Source organism: Myodes glareolus, chromosome 3 (genome assembly GCF_982192425.1).
Source record: "Myodes glareolus chromosome 3, mMyoGla1.1, whole genome shotgun sequence".
Classification (NCBI taxonomy): domain Eukaryota; kingdom Metazoa; phylum Chordata; class Mammalia; order Rodentia; family Cricetidae; genus Myodes; species Myodes glareolus.
In genome coordinates, this window is record NC_142028.1 from 56,124,691 (window position 1) to 56,152,555 (window position 27,865).

Below are 27,865 nucleotides of genomic sequence, written 5' to 3' on the forward strand. Positions count from 1 at the left end.
CTAATCAGACTTGAATAGCAAAGTGTGAATAATGTTTTATTCTTTGGAAAAGTGACATATAGGGTTAAGGAAAAGATTAATAACTATCTTTTAGAGACTGTCAAGATCTTTGTATCTTGTGTGCATGCACCTCTGCCTGTGCACACGTGTATATGCAGGACAGAGGTCAGGGACAGCTGTCTTCCTTAATCACACTCCTCATTTTTTGAGGTGCGGTTTCTCACTGAGTGTGGAGTTTCACCATTTAGGCTAGGCTGGCTGGCCAGTGAGTTCTGGGGATCTTCTTCTCTCTGCCTCCTCAGTGTTAAGATGACAAATGTCTGTTGCCACCGCCAGTTATTTACATGGCTGCTGGGAATTTGAACTCAGATCCTCATGCTTGCAAGGCAGGTGCTTCATCAACTGAGCCCTCTCTCCACCTCCAAGACATACTTATTTGGTGCACATATTTTACTATATTTCACATTTATACACAAATATAAAAACTTATTTGGGGGTCTTACCTTTTACAGAAGGGAGCAAAATATACTTTTATAAACTGTTGGCTAATCTCATGACAGATAACTGGATAACTTGAGACCCATAAAACTCTATACTGTATGGTACTGGCTTCTGGGTGAGAGGTCCTGTCTCCCTGACCTCTTTGCCACACAAACCCTACATGAAAGAACCCTGTGTTCTCCTGACTTTCATGTGTGCATACTCTGTTTATGTTGACAGAAGTTTCTGTCCTGTCCAGTCCTGCAGCTGTTCAGTCCCAAAGAAACCCACAGGGGCCTACATTAATTGTAAACTGATTGGTCTATCAGCTCAGGCTTCTGATTAGCTCATTAATTATATTAGCTCATAATTCTTGTCTGTGTTAGCCATGTGGCTCGGTACCTTTCATCAGTGAGGCATTTTCATCTTGCTTCCTCTGTGTCTGACTTCCTCTGTGACAACTGCAGACTGACTGTTTCCTCTTTTCAGAATTCTCCTGAAGCTTGAGCAAGAGACCTCAAACCCACCCTCACAGTGACACACTTCTTCGACAGGCCACACTTCCTTAGAATGCCACTCCCTCCCTTTGGGGGCCATTTTCTTTCAAACCACTATACTCTTAGATTTCTATTTTTTTTTATTTCAAATATTATCTTTTCTTGTGGTGCTAGGGACTAAACCTTGGATCTTGCACAAGCAAGCGAGTGATCTGCCACTGAGCTGAATTCTCAGCCAAGATTTGATTCTTTACCTCCACATCTCAGTCTCTCCACTTGGTAGAGCACCTACACCCAAGCCCATGCTCACCCTCACCTATGCATCTATGCACTTTGATTTCTACCCTTTCTCACTTCTCATGTTTAAGAGTTCAGTTCTTTTATTCTTTTTGGATCTAGTTCTAGGAATTCTCTGGTTTTATGCCCTGCTTTGTGGGTCTCTGCCATTAAATCCTCAACTGCCACTTTCTGCGCTTTTAACTACATTTCTTAAGAAATCTTAGGAAGTCCTTGCTACTTTCTGATTACAAAGTCCTTTGAGACAACTCATTCATTCAACCAAACTCAACTGCAACCGGTTGTCTGGAAAATCCCATTGCTAACCTCAAGTGGAGGAGCAATGAGGATTCCTACATCTGGTCCTCACTGATGACAGGGAAATACCCACTGGACTCTGCAGCGTCTCTTGTGCAGGCTCAGCAGTCTTCGATCCTATTCTAAGTAGAGCTGTAAGGCACGATCACATCCCTTTTTACTGTTAAGGACCTGTATGATCATGTTTCAAGGGCTCAACTATATGACCTGAACTTCATCAAGTAAGGATATGGACTAAATGTTTGCTTCCCTGCCAACTGTACATAGCGGGATATGGACCCTTAAAAAAGCACCAGAAGGGGCTGTGGTAGAACTCAGAAAGAGAATGTATTCCTGGCATGTGCAAGTTTGATTTCCAGCATGGCAGAACTGCAGAACTTGCTTTCTGTCCCTACTTTCCACCCCAAGAAGATCTGATATGAAGGTGGCCTTCTAAACCTGAACCTGACTGCATACTTGGATAAAATAAGCCAGGAGGCAGGCCCTTTCAGTACCTAAAAATGGGCAAGCAAAATGGTCTTATTTTAGAGACAGGGATTATAAATCTTGTGTAAATTTGCTTTAAATACCATCTGTTTAATTTAAATCCTTTCTAAATGCACAGTCCATAAATGAAAGTGAGAACTGTGTGACTGGAGAAGTGTGAAAATTGTTTTCATGCATGGCTTATGGGTGCAACCAGAGCCCAAACTGTTAGGGCTCTCGTCAGCACACACTTTGTATTTGCTATTACAGATAGACCCAGCTGTGTGTCTAAGAGAGCGGCGTTATGGACAAGACAACAAAACATCTAAATGCTTACTGGGAAGGAGACACTGTGAGAAATGTTTAAATGCCCATTTCCCACAAAAACCTCCCAAGATGGATTATATTAACCTATTTTACGCATGGGAAAAAGAATCTTATTTGCTCATAATCACTAAAGACACTGCAATTTGTGTTCATAACAAAGCCCATAAATAGAGCTAAACATTACAGAGTTTCTATTTGTTAATATTTATTAAGGTATTTTGAATGTCAAATAATAGCTATGTGTTTTTAGAATAGAAGGTAAGAAAAGGGCAGGTTAAACCTTTTATTTTTTGAACACACCAGCCAATAGAAAAAGCTTCATATAAATATGACAATTTCAATGCTGACACTGCAATTTCAACTCCGTTAAAAAAAAAAGTCAAGACTGATGACTTTAATTAAATTGTATCATATGATTATTTCAATTTGGTCCTAGAGAACTAAGTTATTGGTTATGAGAGAGCCTACATTCATTGAATTGTTTGTCAAATAATTCCATAGACATGAAAATTACAAGATTCTTGACAATGAGTAAGAAGATGGACAAGTTTTACAGTTTTTTGGGTTTTTATTATTATGAAATACATCAAATGTTTATAGGCAGGAGTAAAGTATGAAATAACTTGAAAAATAACTGATTCATTCAACCAATACAAAGACATAAGAAGCTTTATTGTAGGGACTCCTAGATTCAGCACTAAAATGTCAAGAAAGGCTATTTAAACTGCTCTCAGTCACTGTTCCTGGGCCCCTCAAAAGTCAGGCTTCCATGCAGTCACCTTAGAAGCTAGCACTGTAGATCTAGAGGACCACAGATAAGGTACTGGTTACTCAGTCACCTTGGCAACTAGCACTGTGGATCAGAGGACCACAGATAAGTTACTGGTTACTCAGTCACCTTGGCAACTAGCACTGTGGATCAGAGGACCACAGATAAGTTACTGGTTACTCAGTCACCTTGGCAACTAGCACTGTGGATCAGAGGACCACAGATAAGTTACTGGTTACTCAGTCACCTTAGAAGCTAGCACTGTAGATCTAGAGGACCACAGATAAGTTACTGGTTACTCAGTCACCTTGGCAACTAGCACTGTGGATCAGAGGACCACAGATAAGGTACTGGTTACTCAGTCACCTTGGCAACTAGCACTGTAGATCTAGAGGACCACAGATAAGTTACTGGTTACTCAGTCACCTTGGCAACTAGCACTGTGGATCAGAGGACCACAGATAAGGTACTGGTTCCTTAGATCTGAAGTAGTTAGAGCTGTAAACAGGTAAGATTCTTAGTTATTTTGGTGGATTTCTAGAGAAAACTCCCAAGAACCCTATCCTTATTGTTTGGGGGCCCATTTTATCTTCTGGAATCCCACAAGGGGTAGGGTTCCTCATGGTGAAGATCTGAGAAAGAACCCCCGAGGCTCTGTCTAGGACAGGAGGCCTACCCAGAGCCTTCTGCCATAACCGAGGCCTATCTCCTAGGGAGAAGGCTTTCCGAGAGCACGGTAAACATGGAGAGTGGCGATCCTCTCCTCCTTACTCTCCTAACAGGAAAAGGATTGAACAGGTTTAGTACGAACCATGGAGGATGGATCAGAAGAAAATAAATAAAAAAACAACACATAAAGGTCCACTAAAGAACTGAGATTTAATCACTTTGAAAACAAACATGAATTCTAGATACAGCAAAATCATTCTTCAAAGTGAAGGAGTAAAAAAAAAAAAAAAAGACTTTTCTCAAAAAAAAAAAAAAAAAACAACAAAAATACCATCTGAGGGAATCCATCTCTTATAGACCTGCTCCACACACAATGTCCATTAAAAAGTAGATACAAAAAGAAAATGTGCACCATCTCATAAAATTAAGGTGAATATTTTTAATATAAATTTATATGAAAGGGTAGTTATCTGAGGTAGAAATAATAAAAATATAATTAAAAGTCTACTTGGTCAGGCAGTGGTGGCACACCCCTTTAATCTTAGCACTTGGGAAGCAGAGGTAGGCAGATCTCTGAGTTCGAGGCCAGCCTGGTGTACAGAGTGAGTTCCAAGATAGGTAGGGCTATGCAGAGAAACCATCTCAAAAAATCAAATATATACTGTACTACACCTAAAGTGTTATGGCACCATTTGAACAGGACCTTGGATTAGATTTAAAACAAAGACTGGAAATCTAAGGTAACCATGGGGATGGCAGGGGTGTAAAATACAACTGCTTGGCTAAAATGAGATACAGTAATGATGTGGGACTCCCCTCTGTATGCTGTGAATGTCATTGGTTAATAAAGGAACTGCTTTGGACCTATAGCTGAGTTATACGGGAACAGAGCTAGGTGGGGAAAACTAAACTGAATGCTGGAAGGAGGAGCTACTTCCGGAGACAGACTGCTGAAACTTTGCTGGTAGGTGACCTTGTGGTGATGCACAGATTAATGGAGATGGGTTAAATTAAGATGTAAGAGTTAGCCACTAAAAAGCTAGAGCTAATGGGCCAAACAGTAATTTAAACAATACAGTTTCTGTGTGATTATTTCAGGACTAAGTGGCCGAGAACTAACTAGCACCTTCCTCTAACACAGTAATATAAAATGCTCAGTTAGAATTGAAGGTGTAAAAAGTAATGAAAAATGAACCACAAGGGAAACAGAAACAGCAACGAACACATCAATTACTACTTCAAATGTAAGAGGTCTAAAAACACCGATTTTAAACAAAGAAATTCCCATGATCCTCATGAAAGTCCCTTCTGTAAGGGACATATAGAAAATTTATTTTGCATATACTCAGACAAGTTAAAAAGAAATATAAAAATAAACTAACACAAGTTAAATTCACAAAGCTGTCTTAACTTTAGCCAGGGAAGCATTCATAACAAGAAAAATGATTTGAAAAAGGCAGATGTGGTGGTATAAGCCTGAAACCCCAACACTGTAAAGAACTGAGAAGTTAGGGCCAGTCCAGGTTACAGGGCAAGAGTCCATACTGAAAAAACAAAACCCAAGCTAAAAAGTTGTAAGCAAGTGTGTGTGCACTCATACATGCACACACGTCAAAAATGAATGAGAAATGAGGAAGTGATCAATACCAATTCCAATGATGTAAAAAAAATACTATGAACAAGTTCATGTCACACATTGACCATGGAGGTGAAAAGGACACATCTTTCAAAAGATAAAAGGCACACAGGGAGAAATACATAAATGGAATATTCCCACACATTAGAGAAATACGAGCAACCTTCAATAACCAGGTGTCAGTGGCTCCACTTGAAATTCTACACTAAAGGTAAAAGGTATACCAATCTCCTGTAATTTCTTCTGGAAAATCTGAGGGACAGAACACATACTGGTGGCCTATTAATGTAATAGAACAGAGGAGCATAAGGGGTAACAGAGAAAAGGTTCTGCTTGGGCGAGAACCATTTATAAGTTATATTAAGTATTTAACAGTATTGACAGTGGGGAGCGGGAACCCACTGCAAGTGAAAATTCAGAATACTTACATGGCTTTCCCTAGTTCACCTGGCCTTTGTATTTCTAACAGACCTACTGCTTCTCAGTGTGCTGATGCTGAGCTGAAAACTCTTCTATTAACAATTATTGAATGCCAACTGCGTGCCATCAATGTAAAGCCCAGGAGTAGGGGCTGGAGAAATGGCTCAGTGGTTAAGAGTGCTTGCTGCCCTTTCATTGGTTCCCAACACCTATGTTGGGTGGCTTACAACCCTTCCAACTCCAGCTCCAGATCTGATGCTCTCTTCTGCCCCCCCATAGGCACCTTCATACATGTGACCGACTCACATACACACATGGCAAGTAAATAAATATAAATTTTAAGACAAAATCCTTGACTTCATGACATTTTAATAGGGGGAAAGATGTGTGGAAAATAGAGCAGAAAGAAAATAGCAGAAAGGGAAGGACCTGGAAAATAGAACAATCAAGAAAGTTTGGTTAGCAAGTTGATGTTTTAAACTTTAAAATCTTATCTCTGCATTTTCCTGCATGTGTATCTTTGCAGAATGTATGCTCAACACATGCACTGTTTTGAGCACCTGGAACTGGATTTGCAGACAATTGTGAGCACCCATGTGGGTGCCAGGAATCAACCCCAAGTCCTCTGGAAGAACAGTGTTCTTTAACAACTAAGGAGGGTGGTATTTTAATACAGACTGGTGTAAGGCCTTCTCTGATCGATGACATGGCAAGGGCAAAGGCCCTGATGTGAGACACTTGGCATGTCTAAGGAATGTGGCTGGAATCCAGTGAGCTCAAGGAATTACGGTGAGGACTGAGAGTGTTTTGGGTTATAGACAATAGTGGTAATGACCTCAGTTCCTACAGGGAGTTGGGATGCCATCAAATCTAAGCAGAAGAGGGACACAACCCTGGCTTCCAGAAGCACTCAGACAACTGTGTGGAGAAGGAATGTGTAGGTGCTAAGCAGAAAGAAGTCCTTTGCAGTAGCAACTGCACACAGGCAGCAGGACAGGCGTAGGCCAGGGTAACATGGTTAAAATGGTACATTAACCATGAGGACATTGACCAAGTGCTACATAGAGGAAGCAACAGAATTTCTTGAGATGGGATATGAAATGTATGCAAGAGAGGCATTGAGGACAGTTTAGGCTAGAACAATCAGAATAAAAGTTATTGGTAAAACTAACTAGTTGATTTTATGCCACAAGTCAGATATTTAATAGGTTAAAGTATTACTTCACTCTACCATGACATAAGTTTGTGATTTTCAGCAAACTTTAATTTTTCAAAATTCATTCTTCAGGTCAGTTTACAACACTGGCAGTTTTAAATCAGAAAAGGTTTTATTACAAGAAACAATGACATCAGGTAAAAAATGCAAAAAATTGTGCAATTACGGCAAAATGTTTAAAAATATCTACACATTTGCCCCAGGGGACTACAGTACTTACTGCATACCTGAGCACTGAATGCTGAACGCCATTTTAAACTCCCTTCAGATCACATCCACTTTTCCTCATGCATCAGTGAGAACAACTTTGTAGGAGAACAAGAAACAAAGACGGACATAAATAATTTCTTCTTTCCTACAACACAGTTACACCTAGCCCAGTTTTCATCGTGTAAAAACCACATAGGAAAAGTGCCACGTACATTCTTCAGACGCAGAAACATAGCTAAAGTGGGTTGGCATTTGTTAGGTCTTTTACTCCTGTAGTAGCCATTGTGCCTTTTACTGATATTCTCACACCATGAAATGTACCGTAAGTATCTACACATAAGCCCACACACACCACTAATCTTAGCTTCCTAGGACCTTTTCTGAAATCATTTTAAAAGTGACAAAATATCCCCGCTATGTAATGTAAACAAATAGTTTTTCATACAAAACTCAAATATATATTCTACACCCATAGCAAAGTCTAATCCTTGGCCTGACAACTACTCTCAGATGATACCCTCAATAGACACTTTTATCACAAAAGGACCAACTGCTGTACAGACCAACAGAATAAATCTAGTGTACAATTAACCACAGTGTGTTGTTCTCTTACGTACCACATGGAACATGTACATTGCTAACTCAATATTCTATGTCGTTTTCAAGTATTACATTTTCCTAAATACAGAGATTGTCAAAGTGGCAGGAAATCTTAGATACTCAACAAAGCTTTCAAAAATAAATTACATGGATATCTCTTGTAAAAAATTATTTTTCCCTCTAATTAGCAATGCAAACTATAATTCAAAAACTTCACAGAAATAACCCTAACACAGCATGAAGCAAAAGAAAACCTGAAACAAACTAGAAAGGTACAAAAAAAAATTGGCTGACAAAGTTTACAGAGATGAGAAATCGCACAGCTATCCGTGTGGAACATAAACACGCTCACTCTGAACACACCATCCACTTGAATTCCTGTTTCAGAGAAATATCTCTGCTTGTAGGACCTTTACAAAGCAGTCTATGAAGTTTCTGGAAAAGGAGGTATGTGATGCAAGAGGCAATGTTTTCAGTTTGTTTCACAGTATCACCTTACAGTTGGTACAACCCCCCCCCCACCCCCAATACAAACCACACCAGTTATCTTCAAGAGAATCGAACTGCTCTGACTGAGGACAGACCCTGGCCTTATATGTATACTACTTAGCAGTTATAGTACACATAGTAATGAGAACGTTTCTCAATCCAAATGCCTGTCTCAGGTACAAAAGGACTTGGTTTGTCTTTCATGTTAATAATCCCAACAGAGAAACTTAGCAGTTAAGAACAGCTCCTTAGTACCTACAATACAGAAAGCTATGATTCTGTTCAGCCACTTGTCCTTCCTTCTACATCACCTTCTGCTAGAACAAGAGTTTCAACATAAAAAATATTTACTACCACTGGGTGCAAAAAAAAATAGAGATTGTAACTGTAATATGAACCTTAAAAGCAACTAAATTATTTGATCACTGCAAGGTTCTTGTTTCTAGAAAACAGAATTTTATAAGTAGGTGTAAAAACTTCACATTGTAAGTTAACTTTCACGGTACCAACAATGACTGGACAGGCAGAGGATGGAAAAAAGGTTGGGCAACAAAACAGCCCGTGTTAGTGCAAACTTGGAATTGTAAAACTGAATCCAGCTGGACCAATGGCCATCAGCCACATCCTATCACACAAAGAGCAGACCTTGTAAAGTCACAAGGTGCAGTGTCATGGCCGCGGAAGTAGCATGCTAATCTCAAAGATAAACAGAGGTTCAAACCATTTAAGTTTATCTAGCTACATGAGAATTAACTTATACGAGCACCAGTCACCTACAAATCTGAGCCCTTTCTGGGATTTTAAAAAACGAGACAGTGTTAGCACTGGAAAAAGTTATGGATAGAAAACTGCCACTTCAAAGTCTGAACTTAAAGTTACAGCCGAATATGAAACAATCTGACTAAAAGTTCTTTCTGAGACTGAGTTTTCCTTCAGCTTAACAGAGCACATTTAATCTCATACACTTGAAAACAGTACACAAAAATAGATATGTAAATACATATAAATAGTACGAATGAGGATCTAAGTTAGTGCTTGTCTGTGTTAGAGAGATCACAGCTAAATAAATGATATTGCCTCATAATGTTACCCGTATTTAAAATAAAGTCATGTTAGCTAGTTTGGATGTCTCTACCCAGGAATACTCAAACTGCTTTTTAAGAGTGCATAGTTGTCTTGATTCACCTGGTTTCTCAGGGACTGCTTCTCACAAAATTCCAGAATGATACTTTAATGCCAGGGGTGGAAAAATGCTGATAATTGCACTTTGTTCCCTTTCCTTACTGAAATGAAAATGTCATGAAGGTAAAAGCGAATCCCTCCCCACACCACAATCTTTATGAGCACCCATTTCTGTCTACAAAACTGTTTTCTTCAATGTCGACAGCATTTCCAAACAAGGTCCCTTCGTAGATGACAGAGACGTGCTGAGGCCTGACACTTCTTACAGTACTTTCTGAAGACACTGAGGATAGAGTTTAGCCACAGCACACTCAAAATGGCGGCCAAGGTCCCACAATCGATCAGGGGTCTCGTACACTTTCATCCACTGGTCGGCAATGTCGTCATACTGGTAAAGAGAATTTTTCCTGCTGGTTCTGAAGATGTGTTCTTCAACTGTCACTTGTGTAGCTCGGACAAACAGATGGAGCTTATTCTGGAAAAGTACTAGCTTAAGGTATGGATTTATGGATTGATCACATGGAAAGTCCTTCTTACGAGTCCATTTATTTAGTTCTATATCATAGGCTTCTACAGTAAACACACGCTGATGATTTCCACAGGTTCCAGCTATGTAGTAGATCGAGTCCTTGTACACAGCTGCCAAGCCCTGGATTCTAGGCACAGTCATGGGGGTTAAAAACCCCCAGTAGTCTTTTTGAGGCTCATAGAAGAGGAAAAATTCCCCTAAAAAGAGAAAAAAAAAAAGTATGTAAATTTTCATGGTTGTTGCATCTTTAACTACAACCTCTGAAGACTACAGAGTTCATGTTTTCCAAGGATTTGCCTCCTGTAAAATATACACAGTTAACAGTAATATTATAGTCAACCTGTGTTGGTATGTACGACCTGGGGAGAATAGGGCAGGCAACATGCACACATACAACTTAACCATAAAAATCCATTACATATGTGTATGCTATTTGGTTAGAAAAGCACCCAGAACTGTTTAGCTTTGTACTTGTGGGTCACTGATATGTTTACATGAATGTTGTTATAAAGCAAAGATGAATTTCAAAACAATTTATGGAATTCACATTGAGTCAGTTACTATTATAAACTGACAATAAAAGAGTGTGGTGAATCAGACTGCCAATAAGAAAATGTCTGTAAGAATTAAAATAATATTTACAAAATCTTGCTAATGATATAGCATTGCTTGTTTTTTGGAGATAAGGTCTCCGGCCTGAGCTCAGGCTAGCCTTAAGATCATCCTACCTCACTCTTCAGACAGCTGGGATTATAGGCATGTGCAATGCCCAGTTTACTGGGAACATTGTATAATGTCATTGTGATAACAATATCAACTCTATGGGCAGATTAAACTTATACTTCAGCAGTTATGGGTAGAACAGGTTGAATTTTTTGTTTTGTTTTTCTCTGTGAAGCTTTGGTACCTGCCCTGGATCTTGCTCTGTAGTCCAGGCTGGCTTTGAAATCACAGAGATCTGCCTGTCTCTGTCTCCCAAGTGCTGGGATTAAAGGTGTGTGCCACCACTGCCTGGCTCAGGTAGAACATTCTTTATCTGAAGTGCCTACTACTCTAAGTATTTCAGTTTTTAGAGTATCTGCACACATATAATATGCTATTAGGGGGATTACTCCAAGTCAAAGCGTGACTTACTACAGTATCTTCATTCCCTGTCACCTGTTACTTAAGGTCAGGTACGGAATTTTCCATGTGTAGAATACAACGGTACTCAAAAAGTCTCAGATTTCAAAACAGTTTGGGTTTTTACACTAGGGATGCTCAAGCTGTAAGACATAACCTTCATGCTTTCATCAAGTTTCGTGTGTAAGGCGGCTTTGTTTAGATAATGCATACTGGATTTCAAGTACAGCTTCCCTTTATTCTAAATTAGGGATACTCTTACTTATAAATTAAGCTGCCTACTTAATAACAGTGACATTTTAAGTCCAATTTATTTAAGCCCCAACTTTTGCTTACATGCTACTTCTTATTGGCTAATATAGTATTCTTGATAGAGAAAATGGGCGTTAAGACCTTTTACATGTCTCAATTTTTCTTATGAGAAATTTGTAGAGAATTAATTTTAAGAAATCTCAACTCAACCGGGCGGTGAAAAAACAAAAAAAAAAAAACCAAAAACCAAAAAACAAAAAAAACTCAACTCTTAACTCTTCTTTAATAAACTAAAACCAAAGATAAGCAATTAAAAAGACTCAGGACTTCAGAGTCCTCTTATATAAGATACAACCTCCGGTTAAATTCATATTGGTCAGGACAGTCTATTAAGTCACTGTCGTTTTGCTACAGTATTTGCATTAACATACAGCCCACATATTCCATTGAGGAGCCTTAAAATTATCTCTATAAACTAGTTTGCCTGTAATATACGAAGAAAGAGATGGAGGTGGGGAGCATACTTCATCACACTAGATATAACCATCTTGGATGAATGAATTATACACACATTCTTATATTTTGCAAAGATAAGCACAAATCATGCCACGTTTTCATTTAACTGAAGTAAAGTAGCAGACAGTATTACTCCTTAGTTAGTTCTGCAGAATTGAATAAAGAATGTAAGGCAAACATGTCTAGGCATCTCTCAAAAACTTTTAAGTCAAAAGATTAGAGCAAAAAAACATTTTTAAAAATGGGATAGGGCTTAAAAATAATCATATATATCTTCATAAAAACCTACATTGTTCCCATTTTATTCAAGTAGTCATAAAAGGAAATAATTTACACATAACCCATTAAGAAACATGGAAAATAAATAAAGACTTTAGAGTCATCTATTTGCATTAAAAATCCCAGCAACTAAAACATTTAAGAGAAGTGTATGGGCTGGGAAGATAGCACAGCGGGAAAAGTGCTTGGAATACAAGCACGAGGATTTTAAGTTTAGATTCCCAGGATCCACGAAGAAGGAGAGCATGGTGGCACACACATATAACCCCAGCAGTGAGGGAGCAGAGAAAGTCAGATTCGGGAGGTGCTTGATGGCAAGCCAGTTGAGATAACTGGTAAGCTCCAGGTTCAATAAAATTCTGTTTCAAAAGCGAGGTGAACAGCAATAGAGAAAGACACCCAATATTTATGTCTGGCCTTCAGGCCAAACATAAAATATACAAAGCATTTTAAAATATATACATGTATATATACGTACCATTAAAAAAAAGCCAAGAGCTACAGAACATAATTTTGAGCCTTTATAATTACGTTTCATTACTATTAAAACCCTTTGTGGGGCGAAAGAGTACCTCAGTGGCAAAGAGCACTAAGAGCACTAATTGCTCTATTAGAGTTCAATTCCCAGCAGCACAACCATCTTAACTCTTGTTCCAGGGTATCCCTCTTCTAGCCTCTGCAGTCACTAAATAGGTATGTGGTACATAGTCATACATTCAGGCAAAATACCCATATAATAAAAACAAACAACCCCCTCCCCCCCTCCAAAAAAAAAACCCAAAACAAAAGCCTGGTAAAGTTGGAGATAAAGCTCAATGTTTAAAAGCACTGGCTTCTATACCAGAGGACCTGGTTCAGTTTCTAGAACCCACATGTCAGTTTACAACTGCCTGTAACTCCAGTTCCTGGGAATCTGTGGACATGCATGCACATGGTGCACTGATGTGGGATTTCCCTCTGTATGCTACGATTACCATTAATGAATAAAGAAACCGCTTTGGACTTATAGCAGGGCAGAACTTAGCTAGCCAGGGAAGACAGAACTGAATGCTGGGAGAAAGAAGGGTGGAGTCAGAAGCCATGGAGCCCTGACGGAGACAGACGCCAGAACTTTAGCCAGTAAGCCATAAGATGTGGCAATACACAGATAAATGGAGATGGTGAAATTATATGTAAAAGTTAGCCAATAAGAAGCTAGAGCAATTGGGCCAATCAGTGATTTAAATAATATAGTTTCTGTGTGATTATTTCGGGTCTGAGCTGCCGGGCGGCTGGGAAACAAGTGGCCTCCTTACAACAATGCATAGACATAAATGCAGGCAAAATGCACCACACACCCACACCCACATATATATATATATATAAAATAAATCATTTAAAAAGTCCTTTGGCAAATGAATAGTGTAATTCCAGTAAACTCAGTCAGTAAGTCCCGTAAGAAGAAGTTTTTACATCTCTTGATTATTCAAAAACAAAAAAACCAGGTATAATTAACCTGTTTATTAAGGCTTTTAAAAATGCTCTAAACAGTAATAGCTGAACTATTACTTATTATGTTTTTAGGAAAAATATATGATAGCCAAACATAACACAAAACAGAGGACCATTTCAGTAACTTAAAAATATTTTAAATTTTTAAACTTTTTTACTTTGTTTTCTCAGAAAGAATGTCCTAGCATAGTTTATGGTTAGGAAACCCGATGCTGCCTGTCTAAGTCTCCCCTTTCCTTGAAGAACCACTGTCACCTACCCTGTAAAACATAGATCTTTTCTTTGTGCTCCACAGCATTGTGAAACTCCATTGCAACCGGCATGGCGCAGACAGTCATCCAACAGTTCTCCCTGCTGTCATAGCACTCCACCGACTTCAGGGAGTTTCTTCCATCGCCTTCGTACACACGCCCTCCAATTGCATACATTTTACCACAGCAGTGCACGAGTTTGCAGCCTATTCTGGCTCGAAGCAAGGAAGGCTTGGATAGCCATCTATTGGTGGAATGGTCATACATCCAAAAATCATTTTCTGCCTTATGATCGATGGAGACCTCACTGCTGCTTGGCCTGTACCCTCCTGCGATGTAAATGTCATTATCTGGTGATACAAGGATCCCAACTTCTCTTAGGTCATTTGGTGGTTTGCATAGTTTAAACACTCTTCCTGTGACTATATCTAGACAAGGCACTGTTTGCTTCTTTCCTGAGTGTTTGTGTGCAGCATCAAAACATATGATCATTTCAGAAGCAGTCATTCCAAGCCTCTGCGTACAGCCATTGGTGTTGGATAGCCCCTTTTCTCCATAGCTTTTGGTTATGGCCTGTGCAAACTGAGGTGGAATTTTCTCAATAAATGTATCTTCCATCAATGGAAAACGTATACATTTGGCAAAAATTTCTGGAAGGTGTACTTCTCTTTCATTCTGCTCATGTTCAAACCACCTTATAATGCTCTCATAAACGTGCTCTTCCCGGTCTACATTTAGATCATCACTGTCTAGTATGCTTATGAGTTGGTCTTTTGTCAGCTGCAGAAACTCTTGTTCTTTGGTGACACACAGAAACTTTTTACGGATATATTCTTTTGATCGATCTCCAAGTTCCTGATGACCATAATGATCAGCAAAGATAAAGACTCCAATAGAATTCTGTGGGTCCAAATGACTAATCATATACTTAGCACATTGGTCTTGTATGGAAGGAATTTGGAAGATGCTAGCTGTTGTGAACAAGGCTTGAACATTGGCCTCTGTCAGAACAACTCTAGAGGTATAGGCATAATTCAATACTAAATCCATTGATTCAGCTTCAACACCGATGATTCGAACTTCTTTCTGAGTACTTTCTGTAAGGCCGCTAGTGAACATGGATCTAAGGAAAATAAAAAGTGGTTAATATTTTATATGTACCACAAATGAAAATTTTTAGAAGTATAAAGTTACACACAGAGAAGCCCTTCTGAAGCAAAATGAATCCATTCCTCATGTTCTGAAGAGGGATGAACTAGCACAAAGACTTAATTCTACTTAATCACAAAAGCTCGTTCTCAGGGTCATTCCACCTTGTGACAAAGGAGTTAAAAAACATACAGTCTAAAAATATGGTAGACTGGTGGATTGCTTCAAGCTGAAATCACCTGGGGAACTAAAGTCGATGGAAGAGCATGTGGCCTGCCTCTCTCTATGCAGCAAGCCACTGAGATTCTTTCAGGATGGTGGTCCTTCAGATACCAAGAATGGGAAAGAGCCAGGATCACCAGAGTAACTGGGTAATTGTGGCTGAAGTGAGCCTGACTACACAAACTCAAGTCACTCCTCCTTTCAAGTGCTCCTGCGGCTCCCCACTCCCCACATCCCTGAGTAACATCAAGTGCTCCTGCGGCTCCCCACTCCCCACATCCCTGAGTAACATCAAGTGCTCCTGCGGCTCCCCACTCCTCACATCCCTGAGTAACATCAAGTGCTCCTGCGGCTCCTCCACTCCCCACAGCCCTAAGTAACATCAAGTGCTCCTGCGGCTCCTCCACTCCCCACAGCCCTAAGTAACATCAAGTGCTCCTGCGGCTCCTCCACTCCCCACAGCCCTAAGTAACATCAAGTGCTCCTGCGGCTCCTCCACCCCCACATCCCTAAGTAACATCAAGTTCTCCTGGGGCTCCTCCACTCTCACGCATCCCTAAGTAACATCAAGTGCTCCTATGGCTCCCCCGTCCCCACATCCCAAGTAACAAGTGCTCCTGCGGCTCCTCCATCCCCACATCCCTAAGTAACACCCCTAGAATTTACTGCCCTAATCCAGATCGCCACTTACCCTAGCATTCCTTGACAAATGCATTGTTCTTTGTCTAACAGATATAAATGCATCATGCTCCAATAATTTGGGTGGATTTTGCTTTCTTGTAAAAATCCCTCTGTGCAAGTAAAATTAATAAGACTCTTATAGGCATCTCTTTTTAATCAGATCTTGGGCTAATTGGGTTCCTAAGTCTCACCTGGGGAATGACATAAGACCTGGGAAAGGGAGAAGGCAGGATTCTGTTCTCACATGCTAACTACAGAAAAAGGAGAATATTGGTAAGAAACCACACTGTAAGTGACATATTTCAGATCTGATAATCCTTAGAACACCTAATCAAGCTTCAAGTCAAACTGCCTTGGACCTGAAATGATAATGTCCCAGACAAGACAAAGTTCAAGCTATCATCAGGACAGCAAAATTAGTCCTAGCACAGCGAGCCAGTCTAATAAAATCTTTGACGGCCCAGTGAAAATTACAAGGAAACTTGCATGCACTAAGTCAATTTTAATCTCAGAAAGAGAACAGCGTTCTTCAAAGGTATGTAGTCTTCACCTACACCTTTTCAAACTGGATTCCTTTTAAAGACCACTTTACTTATTCTAGTATACTTTGAAAACCTTTCCTTAAAACAAATATACTTCATTTTAAAGTTCAAGTTCCTATATTTTACCTATTTATATTCATACAAAAACTATGATAGGGTTAATGCAATGCCTTTTTCTAAAGAGCTTAACATTCAACACATTGCTGATTCTATGAAAATTATTTTTAATTTCCCCAACTTATACCCTCAGGACTAAGCTTCTAAGATGGGTGAAGCGGTGTATGACTCCAGCTTGTGGAAGGCTGTGGCGAGAGTATGGCCATGAATTTACAGCAGTCTGAGCACAGCAAACTTGAGAACAGCCTGGCCATTCTGTAATATATTGCTTTAGTCAAGACAGTTTGGTTTTTATTTCTTTTTTAACTGAGTATATTTATAAAACCATCTTTCCCCAAACAGTAAGCAGATAAAACAGTTGGACGCGTTTGTATGACATCCTTTCCTTTCTGTAAGGTTTCATCTTAAAGAACCTTTCGTTGTCACTGTTTTGAGACAAGGTCTTTTTACACAGACCCGGTTGTTCTGGAACTCACTATATAGACTAGGCTGGTCTTGAACTCATGAAGATCCTCCTGCCTCTGACTCCCAAGTGTTAGAATTAAGAACATGCACTACCACAACCACCATTCTAGGAAACTCTTAAATATCAAAATTCTTCCAAAAGACCTATGAGAAAAAATATGTACACTTTTATTCTTTCTGAAGAGCATCTGGGGTGCTTAATAGAATGTGCTGAAGAAAATCAGTGTCGTATTGGGGATAAACGTAACTGAAATCTTGACACTTGGAACTTGTTTTGTTACACTGTGAAAAGTATCCTAAGAGGGAAAATGGGCAAACACCTTTGAAGCCCTCATTAAATACTTGGGGATTTCAGTTTTTTAAAGATTTTAACCTTTTTATTTATGTGTATATATGTGGAAGACTGACCAGCTGTGAGTGCAGATGCTTGCAGAGTTTACAAGATGGCACTGAGTCCCCTTGGAACTGAAGCTACAGGTGATGGTAAGTGGCTGGATATGAGTGTTGCTAACTAAATTCAGGTCCTCTGCAAGAGCACTTAGTGCTATTAACCACTGAGTTCTCTCTCCAGCCCTCAACGTGTGAGATTTTAATATGTAGTATGAGAAACCTGAAGGGTACAAGGGCTCAACTTGGTATCCAAACTACTTATCTTTTTACTTCAATAATGTAAGTTTTAAGTTTAATATTACCATTGGCTTTGATAACTACAGACCAACTGTTCCTAATTTTGGAGCTGGTTTTCAGTTCAGGTGCTAAATCATTCACTTATATAGCTACCACATAAAAAGAAAAGTCCACCCCTCATTAGGTAGAAAGGGGGAGTATCATTACATAGCACTTTATCGTGGGAGCCACTCCTGCATTTAACGGGCTAGGCTAACACACATGAATGGCCTGATACTTCATGAGTTCCCAAAAGGTTCTTCATGTACTCGAGTATACTGGGAGTCTTCCCTCACACAAAATCCAAGGAGCAAAATGTTTTCTTAATCATTAATTATGAAACCGCTGCATCAGAAAGCACACGTCACATTTCCAGCTGTTCTAATTCTTTCACCTGCAATGCAAGCCTTAGAGTCTATTAAGTATGATTCCTGAGAGTCCCATATCAGGAGAGCCAGGAAACTTGTATGCAGAATTTAGTATTTTAGTTTTCTAGCAGCTTGTGTGTGTGTGTGTGTGTGTGTGTGTGTGTGTGTGTGAATGAATGCTCCAAAATATTTTCAAGCATTTTTTAACTTCTTAGAAACTAAAATCTATTGTGGCCATACTTTTTCTGTACAGGCATCCAAATCTAATTTTAATTATATATGGCATTCATATGGTATTATCTAGAAAATAAAGTTTCAACGAGAAAATTTTTACTCTGGAGCTCCAGTTTATTTTACTATTCAAAGATAATAGCTTTTTTAAAACAGAAACTTTAATGAAGACCCATTCGTCCATTTTTGTTCAAAAGTGTAACACAGCAAGAAGTCTGGTTTTAGGATAAAATCTAGCTCTGCAACTTGATTGACATAGATCGCACTCACTGAATCTTTTCTCATATATAAATGGGATATGTATTGTTCCTGTTTCATATTTTCTTCTTTCTGGCTTACTATCCTGTGATAATTAATACTTTGTAGTTCAATGATCTACCCAAGATAAGTCTAAATGGTTTTAAGTATCAGGCTCAAGTAACTATTCAAGCCAGGATTCTGAGAAAGAGGAACAAGAGCGAATGAATGCAACATTACAGTAGGATATGTCCTAAAAGCTCCTCCCAAGAGAAAGCAGGAGTGTGACTGACAAGATGTTCCTCCCATCATGAACCACTTCTGAAAACCGAAAAGCTTTGAGAAGAAAATACTTGAAACATTATGTCCAGGTAGGAAATTACCTTTTCCAATCACCTGCTCTTAGTGTTCAGACACAAGTTTAAAATGTTCACTTTTCAATATTTTATGATAAAAATAGAAAATGAAAAAACCAATACCTTTGGGAATCTTGGAAACTAAGACATAAACAAACTCTTTCATTTATTCTACTACGTTTTACAAAACTCCATGCATTAAAACAATCTACTAAGTCCTAATTTACTTGCAAAGGATTCTACTCAGGTTCCTATGGTTTAAACTCTAAAAAAGGTTTACTGAAAGAAAATCATTAATTTTTAAAAATAAATTACAGATCATTCTCTAATAAAAGTTCCAACGATTGAAACATTGTATATCTACGCTGCCCGATATAGTAGCCACCAGCCACATGTAGCTGCCTGTGCACTTGACACTATTAGTGCAGCTGAGTTACTGAATATTTTAATTTTAAGGCATCATAATGTTCACGTGTGGCGGCGTCTTCCATATTGGGGAGCACCTCACACAGAGGTCCACCAACTTAAAACCCAACTCTCTGAACTCAAAAATCCCACAGTTCAAAACAAGGACTCATTAATAAGTCAAGGCCTGTTACTTGCTCTCAGAAAACAAACGCACGGCTTGCCTTTATTTGTTTGTTCCCAACTCAGTATCAGAACCACGTGAGCAATACTGGCGATGAAGGGGAGTCTGGTACGGATAGGATAGCAATACAAGTTTCTACCGTCGTCATACCTGAAGTAGGGACTGATTGCAGCAAGAACGTTTCTATGACAGGAAAATGTTTTCCCGTGATCCACTTCCACTACAATGTCTGTCAACTGTCCTTCATCGTACATTGTTTTGAGTTGCTTAAGAATACTGCAAGCATGGAAGGGGTCCATGGCTTCGTTGGTTGTGTCTGAAGATGGAATCCCATTCGTTGTTGGGGAAGACTTACTTAAATCTAGAAGGAGAAAAATCATACAGCCACAAGAAGTTCGAAGCCAGTTACGTATCGTGGGTTTTCCCCCCACATACACACCCTTTAAACAAACGCTCGGGTCTAGGCACAAGTCCGCTGGCGTAGGCTCTGGGAGCCAAGAGCCCAGCGAGGGGTGAACAAGTTCCCAGGCCAGCGCGCACCTCGGGAGCCCGGCGAGCCCGCACCGCGCTCGCGGAGGGAGGGTGTGAGGCGAGCCAGCCGAACCGGCGGCGGCGGCGGTACGCGGGGACTCGGCTCGGGGCCGAGCGCGGAGCGAGAGCCACCCGAGGGCAGCGCGACCGAGGGCGAACGCCAGGGCGCCCCTCAACCGCCTCGCGGGCGGCCGGTACCCAGACGCCCCGTCTTCGCGGGCGCGCCGCCCACCGCCCTCCTCCCCATTCATCTTCGCCCCCGCGCCCGCCGCCTCTCCATCCTTCCCTCCCGCCTTACGGCCGCCTCCTCGGGTCGGAGCACGCACCGCGCTCCTAGTTTCCTCCTCCGGTACCGCGGAGGCAGGACCATGCAACCCACCTGCCGACGCGGCCATTTCTCCAAGGGGCCCGGGCTCCGGTTATTTAAAGAGGAAATGTCATTGCTCTTCCTTCGCTCCCGGGTTCCGGCTCGCCTAAGCCTCGGCTAGCCAATGGGGGCGGCTGACCAGGCCGGCTCCTCCCACAGCCTTGAAATGCATGGCACCGATTGGTCAGTATTTGTATACTTGCGCATCGGGAAATGTAGTTTTTGGGCCCTCGTTTCCGCGTGCTCCTTGTCGGGCAGGGGTCCAAGCCGGCCGTTCCTATTGGCTAGCTGGGCGGAGGAGGAGCGCCCCTAGCCCGCCACCTTGTGCCTGTGAGATGCGCAGCGCCCGCCGGGAAATGTAGTCCTCTAGTTGAGGAGCGCTGTCACTCTGAGGCATAAGGTAAGAAAAGCTCTTGTAGTATAAGTTTCCCCCAGCTAAGGCCTCTCTCCTCGTCTGAACTCAGTTTTAAAAACCAGTTTCTTCATTCCCCAAAGTCCCTGCCCGTGACTAAATTCCGGTAAGAAAACACGCTCTACATTAGGGCTTTGAAACTCTGCAAAGTTGGAAATGGTCAGGAGGGCTGTTATCCAAAAGTGCAAAGGAAATAGGACACCCCACCCAGAAGAAAAATGTCGGTAGGCCCCAAAGCAAACCTCTGATAACGTCCACTTGAAATGGCATCGCCCTAGCCACCTGGCCTGCTTTTCACAGAAGAGCAGGGTCTGGTTACAAGGCCACTCAGCACCTAAATCCACTTAGTTTACCTTTCTAGCACACCCAGGAAACACCTGTGACACTGAAGAGTCCAGGAGCACTAGCGGGAGGCCCTGATGATTGATTTCCCTTGGGCTCCTTGACTGTGAAGAGGTCCTCTGGGCTTTCCTGGGAAAGGATGCTGGAGAGAGGCTGCAGCTGGAGTTCGCCGGGACAATGCTGAAGCCCTCCTGACTCTTACACAAGCGCTTCGAGCTCTTGAACATAGATCCTTTACCCTAGTATATAAGCAACAGTTGGCATTTCGTCTACCCCATAGTCTTTTTGAAAGAAAGCATGAATTTTATTGTTGACTATTTTTTTCTTCTTCCATTTTTTTGAATGGGAGTATGCGTGTATTTACACGGGTGGTGTGCGTGTGGAGGTGGTGTGTGTGTGGAGGCGGTGCTTGTGCACGTATGTATGATGCATGTGGAGGCCCGAGATTGGTGTTGGAAATCCTACGTCGTTGCTTTTCTACCTTTTTTGGTGAAGCATGGTCTCTCAATGAAACTCAAAGAGCACACATCCGACTGGTCTTTCCAACCTGGGGATCCCCTGTCTCTGCCTTCCTAGATTGGGTGCTGAAGATTCAAACACCTCTCCTCACACTTGCATGGCAAGCTCTTTAATGACTGAGCCATAGCCTCAGCCCCTTTGTTGGTCTTTTCTCCTTTCCTCATTCTGTTTCTGGCATCTAACAGGATGTCTGACACATTATAAAAACGTTAAAAAAAATAAATGTAAAACAGAAGTGAACAAGCACTGGGAATACACCTTTGAATCAGTGAATGGGAGGAAGCTTTAATTAGTTCACAATGATAACTTCCCTAGTATCGGAAAGATCAAGCAGTTCAATGTTATTTATTTATTTTATAGCTGTAAATTGAACCAGAAACCTCATGCAGGCACACTATCAGCCCCAGGTGAATTTATTAAACAGTCTTGAAATTTCACCTATGATGGAAAAGGAGTGGGGATGATTTAAAATCGTTGAGTTCTATTCCCTAAATATGCTAGAAATTCAAATAAAGTTCCAAGTACTATACTGCTATGCAAATTAATGAAGTGTGCTTCCTGGGGATTGGGGCTTATGAAATACGAAAGCCTTGCTTATCAGCATCATCTTTACATTGTGAACTTGACTTCACTTTTGTTACTTCTAACTTTGAGTTTGCATGGTTCATGTGTTCAATTTAGGAAAATTATTTTGCTCACAATATTAAAGGCATTAAGAAACAATGGCATTACTTCTCGGGATACATTTAGCAAATAAAACGTGGAGCATGCATTTTTGAGGGAGTACTACTGACTGCTTAACTGAAGCTCAAATTTAATCAACAACTTTTCAATCTTGTTAAAATAAAGGAACTTCTACTTACTTTAAAAGAGTAACTTGGCCAATTCTCTATCTTTTGTTTGTTTTATTTGTTTGACGTGACAAAGGTCAGTTAAGTTGCCCAGTCTGGCCTTGAACTTGAAATCTTCCTGACTCAGCCTTCTGAGTGCTGGGATCACACGATCATTCTCCATAACTAACACAATTTCCTATTTAAATCTGTACTAACAAAATAATGCACTTTTCCATACTGCTAAATTAACCAAAAGAAAGCTTCCTCGTCACTTCACAGACAAAGATTTGTCAACTTGGGGATGGGGCAGAATAAAAGGAACAGCAAGTGAATCTAAATTTGAAAAATAGAAAATTGTAATTCCAAGATTTTGTTCAGATGACACCCTAAAAACAGACTCCTCTACCTGTCACGTGGTAGTGCCTCCGGAAAATTTTTAAAAATAATTTTAATGCACTTTATGAACAGAATAAGTAGAAGGTTCTCAAAGTTGAAGAAATCAGTTCTACTAATTCTCAGAGCTTTTTAAGAATACAATTAAGAATTTCAGTGTAGATACCAAATGGTGGGAAGCTGTAATTTTGTTTTTGAGTAAGGCAGCTCTAAGTTCAAAAAATCTGTAAAGCCTGAGCGCAGCCTGGAAAGACAGCAGTAAAAGTAACTGAGTTTTCTTAATGTATTCAGTACTGTGTTGCCCTTTGAAGCAAATTTCCTACATAGTTACAGTTTAGAGTAAAATATATAAAGGATAGAAATTGTGAAGGTAACCCAGACTATGTTAAGAACTGCATGTAAGTTAGACACTGGAGCTATCTTACTGTATATGTTACCTCGGCACCAAAAGCAAAAAGGACCGCTGTGATAGCGGCTTGAGAAAAGTCTTGACCTTTAAATTGTGGAGATGAAGGATCATGAAAGCAACAGATTTGAAAAATGAGGGGGAAATGCAGTCACCTCTTTGTGTGTGCCTTAGCATGTGGAGAACGACTTTTAGCAATTATCTGTTGTGCACAGGTGACTGTCAGTAATAATCCCACACAGCACAGAAGTGGTAGCCGTTCTGACGAAGGAGGAGGGAGAGAAAATAGAACCTCACTTCTGCAAATCGATTCTGTGGCTTTCCAATTTCCTTGATTCGTGCTGTGGAGGCTGTGAGATTAACCGGAGCTGTATGAAATGAGAGAAAGTACGGAGGAAACTGAAGGCTCTTACCTCTCAGCAAATGACATCCTTACAAATTTATCTTTCTCAGCTGCAGTCTACTTGATGTGTCTAATATGACATTTTCCTTGTTTTGTTTTGTTTTTATTAACTGGATTAATGCTTGGAATGAAGCAACAGAATGGGTTTTTTTCAATATAAATTTAATTATTGCAGCTACTAATTTTTTTTAAATTCTGAGACCTATATGTTGCATATAGTTTCTTTTATTTTAAATACACAACCTAAGCGGGTATAAACATTAAGTCTGCCTATTGGATGTTTCTCTGCTTTATTGTATCCCTTATGTAATGGTGATAATGAGAAGACTATATTTTTAAAACACTGAATTTTACACCAGAGTATACTAAAATGCATTAATTTGTCCTTGGAATTTAGCCTCCACCAGAAGGACAGACAATGTGCATGGATGAAAGGGGTGGCATGAATATTTTATTTCTCAAAAATACATTTTTTGTTTTGTTTTGTTTTGTTTAGCACTCTCCTCGGCAGGAAGATTAGTGTATAACCCACAGGAAGCTGGAGGAGTTAGACAGTAATTTTCGTTCCTTTCTAACCCTCATTATGTTATGATATAGTTTAAGCTCATGATTAACTAAGACTCATAAATAGGAACATGTAAGCAGGCAGCAGTCTTCAGACTGCAGATGTAAGAACAGAAATTCACAGAGGATAGGCACCAGGTGTTCTGAAAACTACATTTCAAACACAGCAGAGAGAGCAGAATTAAATATGTATAAGGCAAAGCTACTGATGTGTCCCTAATACTTTCAGGAGGAGTTGACTTTTCTGTCTGGTTGCTGTACCACCACTTCTCCAGCCAGAAGCTGCTTTGCTGTGGCAGGCTGCCCCAGGTGTTGGATGATGCGAAACAGCATCTCTGGCCCCACCCATTAGGGACCAGGAGCACACCCCACCTCCAGACGTGAAACCAGTAATGTCTCCAAACATTGTGAAATATCCCTTAAGGAGAAAGCTCCCTCCAGCTGTGAGACACTATTTTTTAATTATTTTTTTTCATTTATTTTATATACCAACCCCAGTTTCCCCAACCTCCTCTTCCTGTTTCCTCCTGTCCCCTCTCATTTATCCCTCACACCGACCCCCGCCATCCACTCTTCCATTCAGAAAGGGGCAGGCCTCCCATAGGAGTCAACAAAGCATGTCATATCATGTTGAGGCAGAACCAAGCTCTTCCTCCTGCATCAAGGCTGGGCCAGGCAACCCTGCATGGGGAATAGGTTCCCAAAGGCCACTCGTGTGCCAGGGATAAGTCCTGATCCTACTGCCAGGGGCCCCACAAACAGAACAAGCTACACAACTGTCACATGCATAGGGCCTACTTTGTCCCATGCGGGCTCCCAGCTGTCTCTGCGAGTTCCCCCTTTGTGAGCTTGATCCTCGCCGGTGAGCCGCTATTTTAAATGTGTCCCCACTTTTCTTCCTCTGGGCCACAGGCACTTCCACTTTGTTGACAGCCCTGTTTTACTTTCCATAAATATAGAACTGTGTTATTTTAAACTATTTCATTCATTTTCTTATTTTTTTAGATTTATTAATTTTGTCTTGTGAGTGTTTTGCCTGCATGTATGTCTGTGCATCACAAGCATGCCTGGTGCCCAGGAAGGTCAGAAGAGGGTGTCAGACTCCCTTGAATTTGAACTGTGGATGTTTGTGAGCTACCAAAATGACTGCTGGTTCCAAAACTCAAGGTCTTCTGCAAAAGTAACTGTTCTCAGCCACTGAGCACCTCTCTAGCATTCTTGTCTTTTTGCTGTGGAATATTATTTTAAGATGTGTTACATTCATTTATGCTGTGAAACATTTGTTTAATGATGCAAAGATGTGCTGCATTCTTTTATATTGCATTTGTTTAACTCTGTGAAGCTTTGCCTGTCTAAAACACCTAATTGATCTAATAAAGAGCTGAATGGCCAACAGCAAGGCAGGAGAAAGGACTGGCAGGGCTGATAGGCAAAGAGAGAAATAGAAGGAGAAATCTTGGAGGAGAGATCAAGGAGTGAGGAAGAGGAAGAGAGGAAGGCTCCTGGGGCCAGTCACCCAGCTGCACAACAAGCCAAGGAGAAAGAAGTAGAGAAAAGGTAAGCAGAAATAGAAAAGGGTGAAAGCCCAGAAGCAAAAGATAGATGGGATAATTTACGGAATAAGCCAGACTAAGTTCAGACATTCATGAGAAAGATAACACTCCATATTTATTTGGGAGCTAGGTGCTCTTTTCGAAGAGTAAAGAGCAAAAGAGTCAAAGAGAAAACGAACAAACAAACAAAAAAACCAACTAGATTTTTTTAAAGAAAACATATTATAGTTAATACATGTCTTAGTTCATAACACATATAACCCCCTAAGTCTTACCTCCTGCTGTTATGCCCAGTCCGTGGGGATCCCAAAAGACCACCAAGGAGACCAACTCACTAAAATGCAAAAGCAAGGTTTATTGAGTGCACAATTACAAGCTGGCAGGGACCTCGTCAGCCGCAGTAGTGAGAGGAAGTACCCCACCCTTCTAGAGGGTAATAATTAAAGGCAAAATCCAGAAAAGTTACATTAGCAGGGTGTATGTTTTAGGAAGGGCCCGCTTGTTCATCCCGGCCATCTGGCTAGCTTAGCTCCGAAATAACCACACAGAAACTGTATTAATTAAATCACTGCTTGGCCCATTAGCTCTAGTTTCTTATTGGCTAATTTTTACATCTTAATTTAACCCATTTCTATTAATCTGTGTATTGCCATGTGGCAGTGGCTTACCAGCTAAGTTTTAGCAGCATGTCTTACTCTGGTGGCAGATCCATGGCGTCTCTCTGACTCTGCTTTCCTCCTCCTAGAATTCATTTCTGTCTTCTCTGCCTATCGAATTTCTGCCCTATCAGCAGTTTCTTTATTAACCAATGAAAACAACACAAAGACAGAAGGACTTTCTACACCATTTCCCCTTTTCTGTTTAAACAAAAAGGAAAGCTTTAACTTTAACATGATAAAAATACATATAACAAAACAGTTATCAAGCACAAATTACAGTTACAATATTTATATCTACTTTATTATCATAACTAAGGAAAACTATAACTATAAATTCTTCAACTCCATCAAAGACTCCAGAAGGATATAATATTAACTAAGTAAACAGGAAGTATATTATAAGCAACTTCCAACACTCTAAAAATGGCAGAGACATCTCACTGCCTGTACAGTCACCCAAAGTCCTTTTGTACCGTTGGGGCATCCATCTTCAGCCTACAGGCCCATAGTATCCAGCAGACTTTTTCATGAAGCAGGAAATTTTAAAGACAGTTCTGTCACTTTCTTTTGTATCCTGCAGAATGTCTCACAGACTCTTTCATAAAGCGAGAACCCCGAAGGAATCTCACCTTTAGAGAAGTTTAGCAGTTCTTTCTCTGCGGGGTACTGCGTGTCCAGTTAAGCAGTCCAGGCAAGAGCAGGTTCTTGTCCAAATGGCTAATGAACTCCATAAGGAGCCTCTTCGATGCCCATCTTCCTCTTGAAGTAGATTGGTGCTGCTAGGAGCAGATGTGTCTCTCTGTCATGAAAAGTCCTAAATTTTTAAAACACTTAAATGCCATATTTCAAAGGTCTCTGAAAGAGTTGAAGAATATCTCTATATATCTAGAAAATCTAACTAACATGACTACAATCTTGACTATTATAGATGACTATCTATTAACCTAAATTTCTTAATTGTACATTACATTTTTAAATGAACTACACAAACACAATACCTTAATCAAGAGCAGAAATATATATACACATAAAAAATAGACCTTAAATTTGTATCAATAAACCAAGATCCATACAATGCAAATTATTCACATCTATATCAGGTGTGTGCTGGCAATTGCTTCTATCTATTACGGTTGGAATGTTAGGAATTTCCTTTGGATGATCTGTTCCTGGGTGGTGCCTGGGTAGTCTCAGTTTATGGTCTTTCTTGCAACCAAGTATTGCCTTAAAGAAAACTACTGAGACTCAGGACTCTATTGAGCTTGT

General features: G+C 40.3%; 1 protein-coding gene and 1 long non-coding RNA gene across 2 annotated transcripts in view; one reads left to right on the forward strand and one right to left on the reverse strand.

Moving 5' to 3' along the window:
• Positions 1–7,099: 7,099 nt before the first annotated feature.
• Positions 7,100–20,663, reverse strand: Kbtbd8 (kelch repeat and BTB domain containing 8). The gene is made up of 4 exons (XM_048438428.3): positions 20,528–20,663; positions 19,768–19,978; positions 14,003–15,117; positions 7,100–10,280 (listed from the first exon to the last, which is right to left on the reverse strand). The coding sequence occupies exons 1-4, from the start codon at positions 20,541–20,543 to the stop codon at positions 9,817–9,819; spliced, it is 1,806 nt and encodes a 601-aa protein (XP_048294385.1). The 5' UTR covers positions 20,544–20,663; the 3' UTR covers positions 7,100–9,816.
• Positions 20,664–20,811: 148 nt separating this feature from the next.
• The window catches only part of LOC125403208 (uncharacterized), a 39,900-nt gene continuing 32,846 nt past the window's right edge, over positions 20,812–27,865 (forward strand). Inside the window, exon 1 of the long non-coding RNA XR_007232866.3 lies at positions 20,812–20,915. This is a non-coding gene — a long non-coding RNA (uncharacterized LOC125403208). The remainder of the gene's footprint in view (positions 20,916–27,865) is intronic.